At 39.8% G+C, this 24,449-nt stretch overlaps 1 protein-coding gene across 3 annotated transcripts in view; it reads left to right on the top strand.

Moving 5' to 3' along the window:
* The first annotated feature begins 391 nt into the window (after positions 1-391).
* Positions 392-24,449, top strand: part of CRTC1 (CREB regulated transcription coactivator 1) — a 44,677-nt gene continuing 20,619 nt past the window's right edge. For 2 of the 3 annotated variants that reach the window (XM_062596515.1, XM_062596514.1), the window contains exons 1-2: positions 392-537; positions 20,039-20,155. In XM_062596515.1, the coding sequence (XP_062452499.1) occupies positions 412-537; positions 20,039-20,155 (243 nt within the window). In that variant the 5' untranslated portion in view covers positions 392-411. Of the gene's footprint in view, positions 538-20,038; positions 20,156-21,722; positions 21,771-24,449 lie in introns of all 3 variants that reach the window. The other variant, XM_062596516.1, reaches the window with a different exon arrangement.

Here is a 24,449-nt window from a genome sequence, read left to right as displayed (position 1 = left end):
CTGCCTGCGTTACGGAGAGGACAGCAGGGCGGGAGCGCTAACGAATGGCGGAAGTTTCGGGAAAACGAGGGGCGCGGAGCGGGTGCGGGCAGCGCCGAGCTCAAGCATCACCTCAGGGCGGCTGGCGCGCACTGCGCACGCGCGCCGCGCGCGCGTCCACGGGGGAAGCCCCTCTGCCGCGCATGCGCCCCGCGCATCTTCCCCCCCCCCCCCAACACACACACACCGCCGCCTTCGGCCGCCTCCTCCCGCCCGCGCCGCCGCCGACCTCGCGCATGCGCCTCACCGCCCCCTCCCTCTCCGCCGCGCCGGCGCGCAGGCGCTCTGGGCACCCCCGCCCGCCCGGCCTCCCCGCCCGGCGCATGCGCGTCGCCCCCTCCGGCGCGGGGAGGGGGATGCGGACGGGGGAAGATGGCGGCCTCGAACAACCCGCGGAAATTCAGCGAGAAGATCGCGCTGCACAACCAGAAGCAGGCGGAGGAGACGGCGGCCTTCGAGGAGGTCATGAAGGACCTGAGCCTGACCCGCGCCCACCGGGTGAGCCAGCGCCGCCGCCGCCGCCGCCGCCGCCGCCGCCGCCCGCCGCGGCCCCGGCGGAGGCGGGCGGGCGGGGGAGGGGCGGCGCCCCCCGCGGCGCCCCTCAGCCCGGGGGCAGCGGCGGCGGCGGCGGCGGGGCGGGCGGGCAGCGCCCCCTGGCGGGGACGGTTGGCGCCCGCCGCCTCCTCGCCCGGCCCGCGCGGGGGGGAGGGAGGGAGGGAGGGAGCGGCCGGGCCCGGGGGGCCGCGGCGTCCTCCGCAGAGCGGCGCCTGCCGCCGCCCGGGGGTGGGTGGGGGGGTGGGAAGGAGAGTGTGGGGGGGGGGGCGGAGGGGGCGGGTTCCCTCCCCGGTGCCCCCGGAGCAGGCCCCGGATCTTGATGGCGGGGGATCTCCCTGCTCCCCCCGGGGCAGGCCCCGGTTTTGGGGGGACGGTGGTGTCCCTGCACCCCCCCCCCGGGGCAGTCCCCGGTTTTGGGGGGAGGGGGGTGTCCCTGCACACCCCCTCCCCTGGGCAGGCCCCGGTTTTGGGGGGGACCCTACTTGCCGAGGCAGTTTTAAGACACCAGCCCCCCCCTCCCCGCCCACACACACACTTCTCCCCTGGGAGAAGGCTGGGTCCCCACGGCAGTGCGTGGGGGGGGGGGGGAGGGCTGCTCTCCCCTGGGACAGACCCAGATTTTGGAGCAGGGGGGGTCCCAGCATCACTCTCGTCAGGGTTGTTTCCCTCAGCGCCCCGTCGAGCATCCTCTGCCCTGCCAGTGCAGTGCGGGGCCGAGGTCCCTGCCCCATGCTGCTTGCAGGTAAACCCACGCCGTCCCCGCTTGAGGCGGGTGTGCGGGCGCGGAGGAAGCACCCACGGGTGTGCCGAGACGCTGAGGGAGCTGCTGGACTGAGTGTCGCTGATGCTGCTCCTGTTACACTCCAGTTGTCGCTGGTGCAAATTGCTTCCAAATCTTTCTTGGCTTACGATGTCTCTGCAAACCGCATCATTAGAAATTAGTGGTGTAATGAATGCATTTTTCCAATCATTAGAAGGGTTTTCTGGTTTAGATCTACATGTCAGAGCTTTTCTGTATGGTTCTTGTTTCACCTGCTTGTGTCAACATTTTTGTTTCTGTTTTAACCGTTTAAAGAAAATTTACAAGCTTGTTTGTGGTTGCATGCTAGCAGGAATGGGAACAAGAGAACAGAGAATTTAATTTGCAGTAAAATGTTTCCCTTTACTCTTCTGTGTCAGAATGGGGTAAATTATTTGATTTGAATTCATGCTGCTGCTGGTCAGATAGAAAACAAAGGCATGCTACTTCTGTCACCTGTGGCTTGGTAAAGTGTAGGGTTGAAGCTTTGTTTGTGCTAAACTGTTTGTTGATATTTCACAGAGGATACTGCATGTAGTTACTATTGCAGATGAGAGCATAGTGAGAACAAGTTAGTGAATGAACGTTTGCAATTGCTGGTCTCTCCTTGTTTCTTGAACCTGTTATGCTTGTGTAGCTCAGTACCTTACGTTTTTAGCCTTTTGATGATCAATCCTTGGATACTACTCAGGAGTTGAATATTCCTAAGGCAGAGAGTTCTTGAAACCCGCAATTATAGATCATCCTTTCATTAACTCTTACTGTTTAGCATTCACCTTCTTCAAGGTAAGGAGGTTCATAAGTCAAAATCCTAATTCAGGTTCTCCCAAATGTGAGTGTTCCTAATCTAAGTTTGGCAGATAAAACTCTTATTTTTCAGCAACCTGGTACTGAGAAAGGACTCAAGATGAATAAGTTGTCTGAGGATTCTGGGTACTGAAGTGATGGAAATACTGACCAAATAGCTGAATAAAATGTCTCCTTTGTAGACTTTTTTTCTTTTAAATTCCATGATTTCATCTGTGTTCAAAATGCAGTATAAAAGCAGAAAGGGGTTAAGCACAATTTTGTTCTCATTTTCATTTGGCAACCAGCACTTTGCTGTCAGTTTGAAAATGCGTTACTCAGTTTGTGGAAGCAGCCCAAAATTTCTGTTGCCTTTTCATTATTAGTAATTGTCTTTTTGCAGTGTTTACCATCTTATGTGTTTTATTGTTAGTTACTGGTCATAACAGCAGCAGAGAACTACTGTTCCATCATTTCTTGTGCGTATGCATGCTGTTTCTGAGCTTTCTTTCTGACTTGGTAGTCTTCCACCTATTTATACTGTTCAGTACATCTGAGATTTAAAGTTATGATACATCTTTCATGCCTAGTGTAAAGTAGAGCATGATATTAACTCCCCCTTTCTCTATTGCCCTCGCCATACATATGGAAAAATATTTCCCTTGAAGTTAAATCATTTTTGTTTCAAAGGTGTTCCAATATTCCTCTCAGTGTCTGATCTTTCAGCTAGAAAATTCAAGAATGCATTTTATGTTTTCTGGGAGACAGAGCTTGGAAAGAGTCTTGGAGGTGGGTGGCTGATAGAAGTGCTGGATCTTGCTAATTATCTTGTGAGACCTTTATGTTTATAATCCAGAGATTTCTGTGAGTCCTATGGTAACAAAGTAGGTGAAAAGACGAGGAGTCTTTTTCTATGCAACTTTGACTCTTGTGTTGTGCTTATGGGCCTGCTCCTTTCCCTTGTTACTGAGGGCATAAACTTCTAGAACATTTTCTTGTACTGGTTTCTATGTTTCAAGGATTGGTTGTTTACAAAGACCTACTCCTAGTTTCTACTATAGCAAAGCCCAGTGATGCTTGTTACTTTGCATGTATTTACTTACACAAGGCAGTAGCTGCCCTTTAAAATTGTGTTTAACAAAACATTAACATACAGGATAACACAAACAGTGTTGAGTAAGCACATATGGCTCTTCAAATGCTAGAAAATTCAAGCTTTTAAAGAAAATTTGGGCACAGCTTGTGACCTGCATTTTAAAGATGATTCTTATCCAGTTGGAAATGTTCTCAGGATTCCAGTTTTTCTTTTATGTATTGTTAAAGTTGCTTGGTTTTGAGGGATTTGGGCTGAAGCTGTGTTTGAGCTCCCTCTTATGGACTTTGCAGTGTTACCTGAGAGAAAGACCCCCCACCCAACACCCTCTTCCCCAAAGCCCCTGAGCCTGAAACACCTGAGTCCCAGTTAGCTCCCCCCCAAATCCAAACTGGCTGGAGAGCAGTGCTGCTCTTGGTGATTCTGGAGTGTAGAGGGGAAAGGAAATAAATCAGATTAAGGTAATGTTTGGAAATATTCTGAAAAATTCCAGCACTACACATATAACCTTTTCATGTACGCAAAGCCCCATGCAGGCAACTTGTGGAAGGTGTTTCAGTGAGCCTTACTACTCATAACTGCACTCCTCTTAAGAGGACATCTAATAAAAAGGTGTATCCCTCCTTGACACAAAATATATTATCTGTGTTCCAAAGTACGTAATTCAGTGCCTTGTCAGTCCACATGATGCTACCTGGCAGTGTTTGCCTGCATTTCTTAGGTGTTATCAAAAGTTGTGTATGCCTCTGTTACTTTTACAGTTTGTTGAAATTATGTTAAGATGTCAGTGTTCATATTTAAAACCTCAATATTTTTAATGTGAAGATCAAATTTTAGGTTTTTTTCCCAAGTTTAAATGGAATATAGTATAAAAGCATAACTATCCATATAGAGCCATTTGACTGAAGTGAAATTAAATGAAAATCAACTAAAAAGATTTCATAGTTAGTACTCATGCATGTATTATGTATATTTATACATGCTTGAGCAGGGAGGTTGGAGTAGATGATTCTGTGATACAAAGGCACACATCTCTGTTTGTCAGAATTTGTACTTATGTATGAGACAATTGCTCTATTTTATTTGTTTCTAGCTGCTGCAGAAAACATAATGTCTTTGTACATTCATAGATCATAGTTAGATGTAGATACTATGCAAAGGAGTATTTAAAAGCTTAGTTAAATCAGGAGTCCTAATCTGTACTTTTAAAAATGATGAATATTAACGATACAGTGTTGTAATGATTCCTAATGTATTCAGAATTTTATTAAATAATTTGATTTAAAAAAATCCTGAGTAGGTAATAGTATTTTTGAATGCCTAAAAGATATTAAAGAAATGCATCAAAATTGAGATTACGCTCTGCGAGCTTGAAGGTTAGTGCTTTCAACTGGAAGTAGTTTTGTTCAAGTCGATAGTATTGTGTGTTTCTCCAAAATGGAAATACTAATTTTGATTTCTAGCTCTATACAGTATTTTTTTGTTTGTGCTTGTTTCTTTCCCGAATATAGGGTTTGGACCCTGTCTTTGCACATTTTCAGGCTAATAAGTAGGTTGCTTAGGTTTCACCCATTATCTTCCTCTAAATAACCTGATGAAGCAGGACGCAGAACCAAGCCTAGACCCTATAGTTGGCTCTTTGTGGATTGACTCTACCCTTCCCCGTCGCCCTTCTGAAGTCGGTTGGCTTCCGTACAGGCGAAGATCTTACCCACATTGCAGCGTCTATACCACTGGCAGTGGGCATATTTGTTCTTTTGATCCACACGGGCTTAAAGCAAGTAATTGAACTGAATGTACTGAAATAATGGTGCTGTGTCATTAATTCTTTGAAAGAATTATTGTAGATCAGACAGTAAAATGTAAAGATGAGCTACCCACAAGGGCACAAAGAAGCTCTGTTCTTGTGCAGCCCTCTGCTTTCCTTAACTTGTCTGAGCTGTCCAAGGTAAACAGCACAAGTCGACTTTTGATATGCCATGCTGGAGAATGTGCTTGCTTTATTTAGCAGCGTGATATTTCTTCTTGTAAACTGACTCAGACTTTTTTTTATTATTTTGAGGAGACAATGACTTTTTTCATTATTCCATCATAGCCAAGCATTACAGCTGCTTGCTTTTACTGTGAGAGAAAGACTTTCTGTACAGTATACAGCTTCTCCTGTGATCTAACAAATCTATGATCATTGGGCACAAGAACTAAATTGTACGGCTTTGATATATTTCAGGGTATTATTTGTAAATCATGAGAATAAGGTGGAAGCTGATTCAGTGTGCTGCATTTCAAAGTTTTCTTCAGTTAAGTGGTGGAGAATATTTGTAGTAGTGTATGTGCAAATAATACGCATTTTATAAGAGAATACATTCTCAGAGTTGCATACAGTCAGCTCTTTCAATTGCTGGAGTGAAATACTGAGCTGCAAAGCCATCTTTGCGGAAATTAGCTTTGCTTATAGTTAATATTCTGAAAAGTTTTAGATTTGGGAACTGATTTTTTTCAACCTTGCATTTGCAAGTTAAACTATGTATTTTTGATGACTTTGACTGCAAAATGTACAGGTCACAAACCTACTGTAGAAGTTACAAACATGACAGAAAATCCAGTGAACAGGAGTTTACTCTGTATTGATGAGAATTATGTATTGGCATCAGAAGACTGGCATACATACATAAGAACTATCTGCGTAAAAAAGGATTGTGGGAGTGGACTACCAAACCATACAACAGGAGTGGTTCCTTAGAGTATTTTTCATGAATACGTTGCATTGAAAACTGATTGTAGTATTGATGTGGCCTAGATGCAAACAAATAAAAACCAGCCCCCCCAACCCAATAGCCCCTCCCTGAAAAATTCATAATATGACTGTGTGAGAAGACAGTGTTGAAAAACATTTCCAAATGTAGTTAAGTTTCTCAATCATATGACTTTTCTTTTTAGTCTTGCAAACTGCATTTTTTTTTTCACGGGGCAAAAAGAAATGTGCACCAGAAATTTTCTTGGCATTTAGATTTTTCTAACTATATTGGACTACTATCTGTGCTAATTTAATAAACTTTATTGTGCCATTTGTCAAATGGCTACCTTTAGCGCTAAACCTTTGTATTTTCAGTTTTATAAATCATTTGTTTAGTCTTCCTGTTTTCAGTTATGAAGCACTTAACTGTGTCCTAGGAAGAATGTGACCCTGATTCTTTGCTGAGGAAGCAGCGTCCCGTATGTTTTAGCTGGTGCACGCTTCGCTTTTGGCGCAGGTAGTGGCTGCCCTGTGCCATCTCGGCCCTCGTGTCAGGACAGGTTTCTGCATGGCGCTGCAGCGCGTTGCATCCAGGAGTTGACCCACGTTAAAATCGATCAGATACGGCTGGGGCTTTTCTTTGAGGTGAGCTTTAGCCTGGGCAGTTTCCTGCTCTGGCGAGATGTGAAAGTTGTACTGTAAGAAATTATCGACTACTTCTAGATACTTCCACTGTAGTATTAATAAGATACTAATTCAGCCAAAAGTGGACCATTTTCTCAGAAGCAATCAATGGAAATTTAAACAAAATATCCTAAAGGCTAAATATTTGTCTTAACTTACTATTATTTATCTCTAATTGCAAAGGAGTGTTCTTTTTTGTGCTGAATTATAGCAGTTTTGTCAGTCTCCCTGGAAGTATTGATCAGCATATAATGGTATGTTCCATGCTGACATCAATATTTTTGTACCTAATGTACAATCTGAAGCTTAAGTATACTTCAGTGCACTTTTCAGCAAATGCAATAATGTCTCTTAATAAATAAAAGAGGCTAATTTGTATTTAAAATAACATTTCTGGTTGTGATGGCTGGAATTTTACTGTAGCTCCTCTGTAAATGTGCTGGGATAGCTGTTGCTTTGCAGTCAAGGATGTACATACGGTACCTGACAGGATTGGAGTAAGTGTGTGAAAAGAAACGAACTGTCAAGACCTGGCAGATTTTTTTGTGAACATCAGCTTGCAGCAGTGTTCTCCTTGTGACAGCAACTAGTTGTGACCTGAGTGCAGCTTCCCTTGTTTTCTTTTGGTCTAAACTACTTGCTTTTCAATAAACAAATGCTATCCCAAAGGCTTTTGGTATAAACTTGAGATGGTAGCCAAACTGTGAGTATCTGTGAATTCTGAGATCTGTATATCTGACAGTGTGTGGGAGTTAATATTAAAAATATTGCTCTGATTTGTTTTAAATGGTTTACATAGCATAGTTAGTTCTGTGTAAATGATACCCAGGAAGATTTTTGTCAAGATCTCCAGTGGCACTTGTTGAGCCAAAGGAGTATTGCAAAAGAGCGTATTTGTCAATCAAAGTTATTTCTGTGTGATCTCATTGTTACTTTATAAATTATAAAGTTGTAAGTGAGTGTTGATAATCTCATTTTGTAAATTACTTCCTAGGAACTAAAAATTCTTTTGCATGTACTAGAGCAATCCTTAGCAATAGAAAAACACCACCCACTCACAAACATGGGTCTTAAATAACGAAGTGGAGGACAATGAAATGATGCATTCTGATTTCAGGCTGTTGTCACCTGTATTTCTTATCCCTTTTGTTACTAGGAAAATATGTCTTTACTAAAGTTTGTTGTTTTATTGGTGTATGTGTAAACTGTGAAGATATTTTCCAAGTTTTTTTTTTGTTATTTGCAGTATGACCTTCCTCACCTGCAAATGAATATATTTTTACAGCACTTTGATCCTTGTGTAAAGTCTGTATTATATAGGCAAATTTTCTCAAAATATGTATTTTACTTTCTTGTCTTTTAGTTCTATCACTTCTGTAGTGAGTGGGAAAATACCCTCTGTGATCTCCCTGTTGGATTCATCTTTTTAGTATCCTTACTTATCAGTACATAGTAACAAGATATATTAATGGCAAACTGCAATGATTCCATTGATTTGGATACTCAGCATACAAATAAGTTACTATTAGTGGTAGAATTGTTTTCCTTGCATACTCAAGGATTCAAAGGGAAGAGAATTAGATTTGTTTTTCCAAAAGGTAAGTGTTTTCAGGCAGAGGATTATATTTAACAGCTCAGAAAGTGGATTGGTTATTTGTGACACAACTTACTGTATACTGACATTTCTTTAGTCGTGTTGTGTTAGAAGCAGCTTCTTGTACTAGTATTAAACTCTACAGAAGAGTCTTTCTTTCTTGATCTGAAGTCTTTCAAGGGGTGCTTCTACATTTGCTGTAATCTGGATGAGGGGAGAAAAAAAAACCCTCAGTGGCAGAAGCGAAGACTGTGCTTGCTTAATGTATTGACTTTTCACCTTTTCTTTCCTTCCTTGCAAAACCTTTTGTAGACTGTGTTCATGGAGTGGAGTAGCCATTAATTTCTGGAGTGGTGTTACTAGGTTTTTGTTTTTACTGTTCATATATTGAATGGGCAGTGATTGTCCTTCTTGAAATCTTTTCATTACTATTCCAGGAGAATATAATCCAATGTAATGCCAACCTGCTTTCCTCCCCACTGCCCTGAATTGTGTCTGAACCATTCCTCCACCATTCAGGGAAGAGCAACATCTTCAGTTTTGCTCAAGTTTTCATTAGCCTACTCGGATTCAAATATCTTGTTGACCTTCTCATTGTAATTAGTTTTTCACTTGTGCAGTGAAATGATTATATTGCATGAGCTTTTGTGCATTCGAAGAATTTTGCCTCTAATGACAGAGATCTTTTTTTAATACCTACAGTATTGTCTGATGCCTCATCCTAGAGCTATAAACAGTTTCTTGAGCTGTAATATGAGGGCTTAAGGTTGAGCAACAGTAGGAGCAATTCGAGGAATTACTGAGGGGAAGAGCATGCTGCAAAGGCCGTGGTGTTTTGGGTGATTGGAGTGTTATTGGTGTATCACTGACTGAAGGTCACTGCTAAATGGCTTTCTGTGTGGGATTCAACGTGATACTCTGCAGCAGCTCAATCACACTTGCTCTGTAGCAATAGGGTTTAGCTGTACTAGGTGTGTTCGTGGCTACCTGTAAATGTATGGATAGGTGTTTCTGGTCACTAATAAACTTCAAAGAATGTAAATGCCCTGTTTGTCTTAATTTATAAAACTTGTAGGGTTACATAACTGAATTTTCATTCTTTGGCTAAAAATAAAAAATGGAACATAAAAGCTATTTTTATCTTGCTTAATGAGGGCATCTCTGCTTTTATTTCATCTTTTCTGAAGCACTTCAATATGAGAAGCAGGCATGTTCTAGCATTTTTTTGGCTGGACATTTCATTCTGTATCATTTTCTGAATGTTGTCCATCAAGCAGCAAATGGACATCTTGGCCTACGCAGAACAAGTGTTTTCTTTAAAAGTACCTTTTTAGCTAATAATGATCCATAAAATCCTTAAGATTTTGAAAGTGTAGTGCTAGATTTAAATATATCAGGAAAAGAGAAAATTCTTTCTGGTATCAAATAATCAATGAACCTCAAGTATGGGTTCTCTGAAGTGTTACATTTAATTATCAGTAACATACATGCTTTGCTTTGGTTTGAAACCTTTTCAGAAAAGAAGGGTGGCACTTGCAGTACTGACACGGGATCTGGTTTGTTTTTAGAAAACAGTGCAAATCAGGTTTGGTTCATATTGTAGCTTAGCTTGGCTCTGTGCCCAGTGATAGAGCAGAACTCTGAAGAATAGTCACTATTTTAAGTCTCTAGTTGTGCTGTATCCTGTTTTTACTTGCTACTCAGTTGTGACTGTTAAATTTTAAACTGTAAACTTTTGTTCACTAGAAATAGCAGAGTGTTTTTAAACACAGGAGTCTGTATATTAAATTATATTTTATATCTTTATTTTATTTACAAATTCTGTGTGATATGATCTTGTTAATTCTTTACCCTCATAACCCAATGCATGAAATAGTTCATATTAACTGATTTTCTGGAGAATGTTAAATATGCCTAAAGAGTAAAAAAGTGCCACAGTTCTAAGTCCAACTGATACCAAACAAAAATTTTTTTTCCTGTGTTTAAATACTACCATCTTCTCTCTCCCATCACTTTTTATCTACAAATGTTAAGTACTTAGGTTTATTCAACTTGGAATTCAAAAGAAAAAAGATTTTTTGTCTGGAGTGGAAGGCAAACTCGTGATACAAAAATGATGATTGTGTGTTAGGAAGTGGGATCTTTTGACTAGTGTATGAATTCTAGAAGACGACATAATTTTGATAAACCTGTTTCACTCTCTCAATTCTGTAGCTGAGACAATCTAGGAATTTGGTTCCAGCACATGAAGGAGAATCTAATGGTGCTATGGAATTTGTAGATGACTCATAACAGGACAAAACAATCCAGTTAAGTGATTTGAGGTCTTAAATAATCTCTTAAACAGAAGGGTGAAGAAAAACATCATGAACTCATGAGTAATGAGTGGCTCTGTTGGAATGCAGAGTGCACTGATCGCTAGTTGGCAGGGACTCAAATGACTTGTCTTTACGTGTTGCTGATCAATATGTATCTCAGGTTTTTTGAATGAAGTTTATTTACTGAATTATAATCTAGGTTTTAACAAAGCAGTATTGCAGTTAGCAGTTGCAAGAAATTCATTTTAAGTTGGTTTGTAGTTGTGACGTTTTGCAACTAAACTCAGTTCAGCTGTCTGGACTAGGGCTACGTCCGACATATTTTCAGATTTGCTTTTTGTCCTGTTCTTTGCTCTTTGCAACGTGAATCAGCCAAGTGACAAAGATGGCTTTTCCAAGAGGAAACCTTAGGACAGCATAACTAATGCACAGGCCTCTTGAAACGGAGAAGGGCACTCCTGCCATTTGCAGTTTTTGTTTTATGAGCATACTGGCTGCAAAAACTAAATGGTTTTAAATAGCTCCCAAAACAAACGGATATGAATAATTTCCTCAGATGGCTAGCATTATGATAGATATTAGAGATAAGAACTTGTTCCATCATCTCGTTTCCACTTTTCAAAGTACAGACTCATTCCGTACTGCTTTAATCTTGCAGAGGTTTTTGTTGAGCTGCAAAGGACCCTTGTAGGGGTGTGGTAGACATGCACCCTTTGAGTTGCCATGGTTAGTGGTAAGTGACTGAAATTGTACTGTATTTGATTATGACTGCTCCTAGAAAATGTAAGACAGTAAATGGTTCCCTCTTCATAAAGTCTGGGCATATATACTGTGTCAGGTAATCTTTAAGCTTAATCAGGTTTATAAAATCTTAAGTCTTTATGTGGCTTGTTGTCCCTCTTCCTCCATCTAGAGGATTTCGTTATTCTAATGGTAAAAAGGCTGCCTTCTCTTTTGTAGTTTGGTTTTTTCCTGGACTCTGGGGAGAGCAAGAGTTTTGGTCCATGAGACAGAGTGAACTAATGTGAGGGATCTTTGTTGCCAAAAAGGGAAGGATTCGGTTTCCCCCTTCTGTGCCTGCAGGCCCTCGTACTCTGTTCACCTGAGCCGGGGAGCTCGGAGGCTGTGGCCTGGTTCTGCTCCTTGCCTATGTGACCTTGTGTTCTGCTGTTAATTTCTCAAGTGTTTGGGAGAATTGGAGTGTTTTAATGCATTGGGGAAAGAACCGATTCTTGGACAGTACTGCGTTTGGTAGTGTCCTGTCGCTATGTGCTGATAATAGAGCGCAGTACTGGCTTGTGTTTGGGATTTCTGGCTCTGCTTGGCTGTTACCAGCGAAGGGTTTGCTCAGAAGTGTTTCAGCGTGGCAAAACCAAAGCTGTTGCTGTTTTGTGCCTGCTAAATTCTAGCATGTTTGTTTCCACAAAATAACATTTTTTTTTTCCTTTTAATTTGTATTCTTTCTTGAATATGCTTGGGCTGAATTGGAGTTTTTTTTTTCTCTGCTTCCTGACATATCTATGTGTTAATGGAAAAAATACTTGAAAGTGGCTTAAATGTGAGTTATGGTGATGGAAGAGTAAACAGTGATGCAGCAATTCTAAAAGCATGGGTTCAAGTCCAGTTCATACCATACGTCTGGATTTTTTCGTGGTAATTTTCACTTAGTTTGTAGTAGACATTTGGCTTCCTGTTTTGGCTTGGTAGTATTTTTCTCTGTAATATCTATTGCACTAGGATACTAATAGCATTCGTAAGGCCAAGTATGATTGGCACAGGCAACAAGGGAAAGTTTCGCCATACTTGTCAGCACTTGCGTGTTTCTAGGCAGTGTTAAAATCTTTGCTTTTATGAAAATAAAAACATACTAAAACTCAAAAAAAAAAAAACCCTATTGCAAAACGTTTTGTTATAAACCTAGTGATGGAATATTTTAAGTCCCAAGTGACCCAGACAGAGCAGCTGCTATCACTGCAGATTATACCTTTCCTCTAAACTTCAGGCTTCATTTCCTTTACCAGTCTTCCTGGAGGAACAGCTGTGCATTTGGATACAGTGCTGCTGTTGGACCAGTACTTTAAACTGCAGGAAATAAGTTACTTTAACAATCTGGCTTGATGGACTTTCTTCCTGATTGTGACAGCACAAATGAGTGAGAAATGCAAGGGATTTGCTTTTCTTTTTCTGTGGTGAATTTGTCTGTGCAGCCTGTCTCCATTAGCTGAAGGAACTGTGACGGAGCTAGTTGCGCTTTTCCTATGCTAGTATTACTCTGTGCGTGCGCCTGTGTGCACTCACTTTTCACTGTTGTCATGAATGGCTGGTTATTCAGAAGTACTTCAGCAGTGTCCCTCGCTCTGCAGTGGGAATACTTAAAGGTGTCTGGTTTTTTTAGAGTAGCACGGGTTTTTCAGAGTTCCCTTTTTATATCTGCAGCATGGATTAGCTTTAAGGGGCTGATAGCAAACTGTATACTTCTGTATATTTAATTTTTTTGTCTAGCTCTGTGGTTAAGCCACTTTCTAGAGAATCGACATCTACATCAAAGAACATGAAGTCTCTTTTCCTAATATTGCACTTTTTTCTTGATATTAGGCAACATAGCATTAGATGCTCTGAAATACAATCTAAACAGAATGTTTTTATATCATATGGTTTATTTTTCACATCCATCAGGTCATATTTTGGGTTGAAGAGAAACTCTTCTTATATACACACTTCTGTGGTATAAGCTTTGATAAAAAGGAAAGTATTGATGTTACTAATTTTCATCATCTACTTTGTAATTACTTGGAAAATGAAACTAAAGGGTTAAATTGCACATAGACCTCTTTCTTTTCCTTAGTCACCTATTCAGGTATTAAATAACGTGTAGGTGGATTTTGATCTGTAACATCTAAATAAAATCTTTCAATTATTTGCAGTAAATTTTCAAAAACGTGATAGCATTATAAAAATGGGCAGTGTTACTGATTTTACTCAGACTATAAGTTAAGAGCATTATATAGATTAAAGTCAAGCATTCCAAAAGTCTTTCCGATCTTGATTCGTCCTCTTGTGCATGAACAGTTTGCTAGTCTTTTAATTAATCTATCATATATTTCTCCCTCTCCTCCCCCATGATGCTGAGACCCCTACATCTTTCAGCATAAGATAGATAATTAAGTATCTTGCTTTAGCCACATTGTTCAGTGTAGCACTCTAGGCCTTAGAGTGCGCCAGGCAAACTTTGGTTGGTGATAGGATAATGAAGCCCACAAGGAAGGTCTCTGTTGCTTACGTTATTAAAGAACCTGAATAGTTTAAGAACAGCTTAATCTTTACAATATTCTGGTGTGATGATTCTTATTTTATAGAAGGATTACTAAGATGCAGGCATTAAAATTAAAAAAAAATGATTTTTGAGTGTCCAGGTTGATACACTTGATACTCTAAGGGGGAAAAATAAGCGAGTCTTGAGTTTTTGAAAGTGCTCTGCTGTATACACCCACCCATCCACCTACCATAGCTCCTGCTCACTCGGGGAGGAGGAACCATGACCTCAGGTAGGAATTTTGACAGACCCCTAATATTTTGTGCTGAGTAACCTGAAAATTAGTAATTGCTGCTGAAAAATGTTTTTAGTTAGTCATGTAGTATCAGGAGGAGCTTGGGTGGCAGAGGGAAGACAAACACCTGGCTGCTGTAACCATGAGGCCTTCTCCTCTTTTGACTCACTCTTTTCGTACCTTCCAGCTTCTGCAGGAGTGAAGGTGAGGTTTGTTAAGATATCAGCTTTCTTCAGTAGGCAATCCTGAAATATAATGTGAAATTATACAATACAGCTGAGCTAGTCTAGTAGCTAAACGCTGAAGAAGCGGTCCTTTTTTTTTTTTTGGCTCTAGCTATGTGGTCCTGTTTCCCGTCTGCTAGGAGAGGCTGCTCTGATCGTGGGGTGAGCAAATGCCACAAAGCTCTTCGAGTAGTTCAGCTTCTTCAACTGGATGAATTCAGATGCAAGGAGAGGGACAAGGTTTTATAGCTTTTCAGGGGCAGGCAAGGCAGTCAGAACATGGGGGCTGTGCTCTCCATGGCATATTCTCCTTAGCTGTATTGTAAAAACACATTTGCAGTTGCTTTCAGAACTTCCTGCTGGTAATAACTTTCTATTTCTTCCCATTATTGGTATTAATTTTAAGTTCTTGGCTTTAGTGAGATTCCATCTGGGTGTGTTGATGCAGAGGTGGACTGCCAGCTGAATATCTGCTGTAATTTATGAAGCTGTGGCCAACAAATTTAAATTTTCCTCCTTTTTTTGGCCTACTGAGGCGCTCTCTGATTTGTGAATTCAGCTTCATTTAATTAAATAAATTCTAGACAACTTTCATGGAGGATTGTTTTAGTAAATGAGCAGTTATTTGGATGTATGTTACTTTTAGAAATTAATTGGAAATCAAGTGCAGAGTTTTAAAAGTTGTTAAATGAATTTCAGAATTTTAACAGGTTTAAAATAAGGGTTTTCCAGGAGGAAGGAGAAGTGAAACTGTTTTGTTGGTCAGAGCGGTTAGTTATAACTGTTGGGCAGTTTTCAGCAACATAGAGACAAAAGTAAAGAACTTAATTAACCATCTAACTATTAAATTTAGGTGATTTTTAGCTACTGGTTATATTGCCACTGAGTCTAAATGCAGTAACTGTGAATCATTAAATTGATGTTAACTTATCTTTCTTTTTAAGACTGTATTTGCTTTTCTTATCAACATGAGGATTGTGAATGGGAAGAAATTTCCCTTTGAAGAAAATACTTCCATTGGGACTTTGAAGAACCGACTTGCCTTGTGGGTTTGTTTAATTTAGTGTTTAATTTCATGCTGGAGAAAGAAGCTAGATTAGTAGTTTTGGAGTTTTCCTGCCTTCTCACCGCTTGTAGAAGCGGTAGAGCATGTACACTGGACCTGGAAAATTTCTCTCTTGAAAAGTCCTGTTCTGCAGATAAGGGGGTACTTGGTCTCTACTATCTATTTTTTGCTGTTTTGCTGAGATGACTAAGCAAAATGGCAATATAAGTGATTTTTCATTGAGATGGACCAAGAGCTGGGCTGTGAGTTCATTCCTAGGGAGTGATCAGAAAATAGCAGTGACATATTAATGGGGATTCCAAATCAATCCCAGCCAATTTAAAAACTCCCAAGAAACCGTAAGTTATTTTCATGGCAGTTCCTGTCTCTCTCCAGTTGCTTTAGGAGGGAGCATTCCTGAGAACTTTCAGTGTATCCAACTGGGAAACTTAGAACAGACTTAAACAACAGGATTTACCCATAATTCAGTCCTTAAACTTTCAGTTAACCCTTTAAACAGAAATTAACTTCCAATTTAAAGCGTTAGTGTTACATTTCTAATTTTAATCTGCACACAGTTTGCTGCATACCAGCCTCCACACATTAAAGAGAAGGCTGTTTAAAGTGAAAAACTTGAATTTATAAGCAAGCTTGATACGGAAACTGCAAACCAGCAAAAGAGCAGTTATCATGCAATCTTGCTTCCTGTATTCATCAGATAGCTCAGTTTTTTTATCAGAAGGATACTCCACCCTTTTATTATGCTTGTGGGAATCAAATCTTTATATATAAAAGAGGGCATTTTTGAAGAAACAGTTATATTGGATTTTGATTCACTTAATTTCTGCATAAAATTTGCCATTTGATTACAATCACGTTCTGTCCACAAACTTACAATTTGCCTAGATTTTTTTTGGAAGAATTTCTAGAAGTTCAAGTGTTGAATATTAATAAATGCTTCCTTTGATTCCTATGTGCGTATTTTGGACACTCTAGAAAGTGTGCAGGAAAACTGGATATGCTTTTAGGAATATGTTTTTCTCTTCTTTTTATTATAGAACTTGAATCTCTCCCTACAAACACATCTGCATAGCCAGAAACTTTAACCCAATTTAAGTGGAAATGTTGAGGTAGTTCATATAACTGGGTTCACTTTAAAAACAAGTATCTGGAAGAATATGGCATTGTTCGTGATTATAGCAATTCAGTAGTTGGGTAAAATGTAACATTTTTGATTTTTTTTACTGGAGTTGCATATGTCCAGAGCAGCTCTATTGACCTGAGCAGGATCGCATAATTTCGCTCCTGTGTTTAAGAATGTAGTTGCTTGCAAATTCCTAATTACTGCACTGAAAAGTAATGAATCCTTTTCTCCGTAAAGATAGTGCTGCAGCTTCACAGATTGTTGAAGTTTAAGCAAGAGTGGTGTTAATGGTTAAATAATTCTATATTTTTTTTAAGTTAAAAATCTGTATTTCTTTTAAGTAGTATAAGAGAAATGGTGGTGGAAAGGAAATTACAGCTAGGATCTTTTTTTTTTTTTTTGAAAAATGTTCTGCTTCTCAACAGGAATGCTAAGAAGAAATAAATGGTTTAAAAAGCAAAAGCTTTTGCCTTACCAAAAGCTTTCTCAGGAAAGAACTGGAGTATTTAGCAATATTTTCAACTGTCAATCAGCCATTACCTTGGACACATAATATAAAAACAGTAAAGTTGTAATGTAGATTCATTAAGTTCTTGTGGTTCAAGAAATTAATGCATCTGGTGAACACTAAGTAATCCATTATCTTACTTCACTATCTAAATTTATGTAGACAGCAAACTGCCACTAATTGAATCTAAAGCTGGAGTTGGCGTGTGAATTGTTAAGAATGTAAGAATAGTCTGAATTCTTCTATTAAGAAAAGTCTATTTTTTTTGTTTGTTTTTAAGATAAAACCTAGCAATCGCCTCTTCAAAGTTAATCCTCAAAAACTATTCCAAAGGAAAACAAAAGTATTTTTTTTTAAGTAAAGGTGATCAGATTGTTTGGTATTTTGAATCGTAAGATATTTTTATGGAAAAAGGAGGAAGGGTTCATTCTGGTTGCAGCCAGTGTCTGTTTTCATTTTTAGTGCCGCTTCTGTGCGGGGAAAAGCTCCCTTATTAAGGCTCTGGACTCCTGAGCTATCCTGAAGCGTAACTCTGAAATTTGCAGGGTTTTTTGCTGATTTTTCCTGAGATCCCCTGCTGGAGTGACGGGAGGAGCTGATGTTTCAGTCTTGAGAAATGCTTTCTTACCAGGTAAAAAGCTGGCGAGGGAGGCCCTGCGGAAACTGGCCCGCTGCAGGTGGGCTCCGCGGCGACACGCTGCCAGCGGCGCTTGCTGACGGGCTCCTGCAAACCGCGGGGGCCCCTTGCTGTTGAGAGGCAGGAGGCTGAGGAGAATGATGAATACGGATATACGTGCTGATGTAATGATATATAATAGCAATCATAAGCAATCAATTATTTTGTTTTTGGCCTGGAGCTCCAAAAGTGTTTAGTGAAGGTAGCGCTAGTAAAATCAATGATGTACCAAAGCCATTTAATGAGCTCATTTTGAGAACTGCTTTAGTTCTCGGTCTCCTGTGTTTCCTCGGTTCCACATTTCACGGCAGTGGAAGGGCAAGTGGTCATGACCTGCACATTACATTATACTTTGTGGTATATACTGGGGAAAACTAATCATAAAAAACGTAAAGCAAATGCTCCCTCCTGCCCCCCAGTTCTTTAAAAGATACCAACACCTGTTGAAATAGTTACTCCAATGTTTGGCACAAATCCCGAGCAAGCCTTTTTCTTTTTTTTCTTTCTTTTTTTTTTTTTTTTGTTAACAACAAAAACATATGTACAGGCCAGACAAAAAGCACAGCTAGTCCTGATATTGTGCTCTTAGTGCTCTGCAGCTATGGTTTAGAGGGGGTGTGACTCATTAAGTGATACTGGTGCAGAGTGTTTCTCTAAATTCATGTATTGCTTACAGCGCTGTATTGTAATTGCATGTCAAAAGATTACAAAAAAAAGAGGGGGAGAAGCTCCTTTCTTGCTTTTTAGACAGAATCTTTTTGAACCTCTTGATATTGCACACTATGAATATTTCATGCGTCTCTGGACTGAGGGGATTTATACATCCTTTTATTAAAGAAAAACCATCAACCACTTCGTAATTGATATTCCGCATACATAGTTGTTGAAGCTTTTGAGACTGACTGACTCTTCCATAGAGAAGTTTAATCTCTAAGAACTGGCTGATAACTTTTGGATTCATGCAGTCCCTTAGATAAAGCAGTAGATTTTGGTTAACTGTGTATTTGGAAAACACTGGCTTCTAGGATCTATCATTAAAGGATATTTGGGTTGCTTTCCTAGTGATAATTTTAAAGTCATAAGAATGCATGCATGTCTTGTCACCTTGAGGTGATCTCTCTCTTTTTTTTTTTTATTTTTTTTACTCTCATTAGGAATATTCTAACACATACACTAAAAGTGTGAGACATAATGCAAGCAGACTGGTCCCTTTTTCTCTCTCTATCTTAGTGTTATTGATGTGTGATGTGGTGAATATCTTCACTGTCAACTCTGCTTAGCGTCCCTGGTTATGGTATTACTAATTTATTGAAGGATTCTGCTTAGATAACCTTTCTGAATGTTAAAAGTGGCTCTGCTTTGCTGTGAACATCTTCACTCAATCTCAGTTTTTTTGTGGTAAAACTGAAAAGGTAGGGCCATGGATTTCCATCCTATCATTTCCTTTGCATTAAGAAAATGTAAAGAAAGTGAATCATGTAAACATCCAGTTTTGTGGATGCCACATTTTCTATTATTTTTCCAAACTTTGCTCTTCAAAACTCTGGCATTCTGAAACAAAGGCTTTAAGATCTATTTGAATGAAACTACAACAGATTTGTTGATGTACACACTACAGCACCTTAGCAACCAACCTGCATCTAGTCCAAGATCTGAACATTTAGTCTTTAAACAATTCTTTGCTACCAATCTAGGAATGTTCTTGCATTTCAGAGTGCAAAAACAGCCAGTTGACATCTAGTGAGGAACAACATACATTATAAAATACCTACTCCTCCACAGTGGGCGGAGAGGGAACTTATGTAAGTGTGTTTCTCTGCTAGTTTAATTGTAGTTCCTTGAGTCCTTGAACGATGCAGCTCCCACAGCAAGACTGCTGTATTCAAATGATTCCAGGCTCTGCTTTGTCAGTGTAAAATAGGGCTTTGGTAGCAATGTAACATTAAATCTGAGTGTGTTGAGGGGGAGCATTACAGAATTTAACCAGAAATAATTTTAAATATTGATACTACTAAATTAAAAAAAAAAAAATATCACTAACTTTAAACTTCAGTCAAGCATCCTAGCTCTAAAGTTAATTTTGCTTTACATTATTGCACAAGACTAAGTATGGCAGCTTGCAAACTGTTGTAGAGATGATTGACATCCACTCACAGAAGTTAAAATTGTGCTGTTTATAGATGGCATCCATTCTCAGTGATAGCTGACATTGTGTAGAATTGAGTTAGTTAAAACAGTTGGGGGGGAGGGGAAGAGTTGCTCTTACAGTTTGCTCCCTTCTTTTCTTTTAGTTACAGCTGCAGAAAACCCAATATTTGCAACTAGGACAGAGTCGTGGCCAGTACTATGGAGGGTCACTGCCAAATGTGAATCAGATCGGAAACAGTGCCATGGATCTGCCCTTCCAGGTGAGTTTGATTATATACATTTCCTTTTCTTTCTTGCTTTTTGTTAATTAATGCTGTGTCTGTATGTTATTTTTTCCTCGCAGGAGACTGTGAAATAGCTGCTGGTTCAGAACATAGAACCAGAGCTGCAGCAGGCCACCCTGAATGCTCTGAGAATTCTTACTCTTTCGGAACAGAGCACAGTTCTGTGCAGCACAGCTGTGTGCTCCAGCAGCGTCGACTGCTAGTTCTCCTGTCCTTGGTTGTGATGCTTTTGGGTGAAGCATAAGCAGAGGCACTGAAATTCCTTTGTCAGTGATTATTCATGGCATTGCTTGTGTTCAGTATCAGGTTGATAATGGATTCTTCTGCAAAGACACTGAAGACTTGAAGAAAAAGTAGAAGTAAATAACATAACATGTAGAAAGTGTTGGTAGCTGGGAGTCTTGAAGAGGATAGCCTGTGGCAGTGTGCTCCATGCATGGCTTTTAGGAAGAGAAGGAAAGGTGGAACGGAGCACAGATTGGTTTAAGAATAGTTTCTTTCCTTTAGTCTGACTGAAAGAAAATGTGGGTGTATGGTTGTGGGTTTTTTAAAAAATTTTTTGCCCCCCCCCCCCCCCCCCCGAACAGAAAATTGGAGTTTCACATACCTGTTTTGCTGTTGGTAAGCATGTGTGAACAGGAGATGATGTGTAATGGATAGGATTAAGCGATTGATGCTTTTGGTACTCCTGATTTCTATAGTTAGGTGATTAAGGGTACTCAAAGTAATTATAATTACTGTATCAATTTTCCTTGTTTTAGAGTAGTAACAATTAGAGTTTGTCTTGCAAGGATGTGGTAAGAATGAAATCTTGTAGTTTGTGTTTTTTTCTGATGAAGGCTGGCTTAATAAATACAGAGAAACTATTGATGACAACCTCTAACTGTGCATTTTGAAATACACATAGGCAGATGAATTTGTGAAAGTTTTCAAGAGCTTGAATTTTTGGTGAGAGGAGAAACAAAGAGCTATTTAAATCTGGTTGTCTTTAGGGAATACAATGCAGAAGTTTCATGTTATGAAGTCTTTAACTTTAGTCTACAGACATCTGGTCTTTTCAGGATCCACAGATTTGTCATTAGTTTCCTGTTAAAGAGGTTAATGATTACTATTCTTCTTAGGCAGTAGTATTGGAATGTTCTGTGCTTGATGACCATTACTGACAGTTATTAGACAGAACCTTTTTAGTTCTGAAACTAATACGATACTTGAAAGTGAGTACTCAAAAGTTATGGATGAATAGAGGAGGGTATGGGAAAAAGTTTATCGTTAAACTCCAGGGTTTTATATGTTCTTTCAAAAACAAATCCAAAAATAATAAAAAAAATACTGTTACAGATAATAAATGGTGACAAGCAACAAAATAAAAATATGTACTTGTTTGTATCAGGTATGAATGGTTTCCAGTTTTCTAAATTTTAAGCCGAAATATGATGCAATTATCAAAAGCTATTTGTACAATGTGTTAATTGGGTGATGCCTGTGTGGTTGTCTTTAGTTAGAGGGTTAGTGATCTGAGAATCTTGGTTCTTTGCATTTACAGCACAACGGAGCTTTGGCAGAAGCCTTTGGAGCAGTTCCTGTCTCTTTGGTAAACAAACATTTAGGTTTGTGCAAATACGTATTTAGAACTGGTGTGCTGTTTGCCCAGGTAGATACGTATTTTAGCACATGTTACACTTTTTTTGGTATGCACAGTATTTATTTGATTCACCATTACAGCTCCAAAGGAGTTATGGTCTGTCATATAAATACAGGTTTTGCCATGCATCCAAGTTTGGAACATGCATAATAATTCCTGTACAGACTCTCTAGACTTGCTGTGGTCTGTCATGTGATTACTTATGGTTTATGGGGGGTTAATTTGATGCAGACAGTGGTTTATTTGGCACTGTCTTGGCCTGTGATTTAAGCAATCTCTGAGCATGTGCACTAGCCTGCATGTTACTCCATTGGGAAAGGAAGAATGATTACCAAAATGCTGCTTGTCACCAAGGGGCACTGAAATGTAAGCTACTAATAGGTAACACTCCTTCACTTTCCCCCTCATCTGCCTTGCTTGTTTTTATTCCTAAATCATAAAGGGACACTGCCGCTTTAAAACACTGAGCTTTTTCCTTCCTGTCTGTAAGTATTTAGCATTTTTTTGGTGTCTTGTGGAGTTTTGGGTAGGTTTCTGGTCTCAAATCTCCGCATCTGTTTCAGAGGAGCGAAGCAGTTGTACTTCTTCACTGTCCAAACACAATTGACACTCAGATCTGTTCATTTTTATTGCAATTTTGCAATATAGTTAAGTATCACGTGCCCTCCAGGGATGGGATTTTAGTGAAGGCAAGCTGCCTGGTGTTTGGTCCAGATAAAGTTTCATGGAGTGGCTGCTGAGAAGCCAGAAGAACTTCTGGAGGCAATGCCCATTTTCTCAGGTGTTCGCTGCCTTTTGTGATTTGCCTAAGCAAGTTAGAGATTCACTTGGATCTTTGTTCCTGGAAAGGCAGAGAACTGCCTTGTCCCAAAGTTCCTTGCTAACTATATTAATTTGGTCATAAAATGTAGCCCACTAGTTGTGACTGGGGCACGGTCCATGTTTACTTTTTCTACTGTTACATCCAAATTAGATTTTTTTTTTTTGTGTGTGATTTTTTTTTAATGGAAGTTATGCCATAAAACTACTTGAAAATTCCAGAAAGAACAGTCTTTGCATTCAACTTTATGTCTGTATGCTCATTTGCATTGGCTTGCTTTTAAATTGCAGGTGAGGTCTGTGTTCTCTATGCTTCAGACTGGCTTTTCCTTTTTTAGTAACATTGTGGTTGAGACCACTGACATAGGAAACTGCTTCTCCTGTTGATCTTCTGAGCACACATATATTAATTTGGAAATCTTGCTGCTGTTTGGGATAGGGTTGGTGTAATAAGAGTACAAAGGAGAGTTTGAGCCATTTTTTGGTGTTTTGGAATTATGAGTGTTTTTCAATTCTGTGTGGTACCAGTTAGGTAGAACTAGATCGTTGCTTAGTATTTGCAGCAGAGGTTAAACCAACATGTCTTAATTTAGACTGCTTAAATTTAAGATGCTGTGATTTGAGGTTTCTGAATGTTCATACAAGAGTCATACTTGTTAAAGAGCTGAAGCAGAACACCGTCATCTTAGTGGGGGGGGGGAGAATAGCCAAAAGTTACTGTGTTCCTCTCCTGGTTACATGTTGACTTAAGCAGTATCCTGCTGCATATCCAGTGTTAGTCCTTAAGCAAGAAAATAAACAACACAGCCACCTTGCATCTATTACACTGACACAGGTTGTGTATGCGTAGCAGGAGATACTAATATTTGCTAAATAGAATGGAGTTAAAAATATTAGAAAGATGCTTTAAAAAAGTTATTACAGATAGATCATTTAAATCCGAAAGTTTTTAGAAATAGTCACTTAAACAGTCTAGTTGGACATTTTTTAAAAGATTAATGTGGAAGCCAGATGGTTTCATGGCTTGGCAGACAGGACAGTGCATTTGCCACATGCATCACCTGAATGGAAGAGCAAATTTTGGATTTCCAAACAGATGGTGTTGAGGGACTCAGCAAAGCTGTTCACATTGGCAAGGAATGGAAGTGTTTAGCCTTTTTCTCTAGATGCCCATGTATTGCTTTTGAAGTGTCAGAAGAGGCTGACCTTTCTTTTTTTGTTTTGTTTTTTCTTTCCCCTCTCTCTTCCAGCTCTACACTGGGATGGGCCTTTGAAAATATAGGAGAAGTTTTACAGCTTAGAGTGGAAATTTATCTTCCTTATCTTTTCTGTGTTGTCCTCAGATTCTCTGAAGTCAGTTGCTGACAAATTAAACGCTCTCAGGATGTAGATGCCAGTAAGATTCAGAGAGTGGAATTGACCCATCTAGGTTCACTGTGCAACCTCATGAATAAACATTGTTTGCAAAAGTACTGAATACTCTAACTTTTTCTAGACAGAGGAAGGAAACTGCTTTTTTTTTTTCTTTCTCTCTCTCTCTCTTTTTTTTTTTTTTTTTTTGATTCTGTCAGTGTCTCCTTAGAATAATTATGCTGAGAGGAGGGGCAAAAAGTAGTTTTGAGAGAGAGTGGAGTGTTCCTTAAAAGCTGCAGATGAATGTTAGGATCACTGTGCATCTTCTTCCTGCATCTCCTGCCCTTGTAGTTCAAGCTCTGGTTGTCAGCATGTTCCTTCTGGATGCATGCTGCATGCTACACCAAGGGAATGTAAACAGCAGTTGTCAGTAGGCTCCTTGTCGCCATCAGTTCC

Source organism: Rhea pennata, chromosome 27, assembly GCF_028389875.1.
Source record: "Rhea pennata isolate bPtePen1 chromosome 27, bPtePen1.pri, whole genome shotgun sequence".
NCBI lineage: Eukaryota > Metazoa > Chordata > Aves > Rheiformes > Rheidae > Rhea > Rhea pennata.
This window is presented reverse-complemented; position numbering and strand designations above follow the sequence as displayed.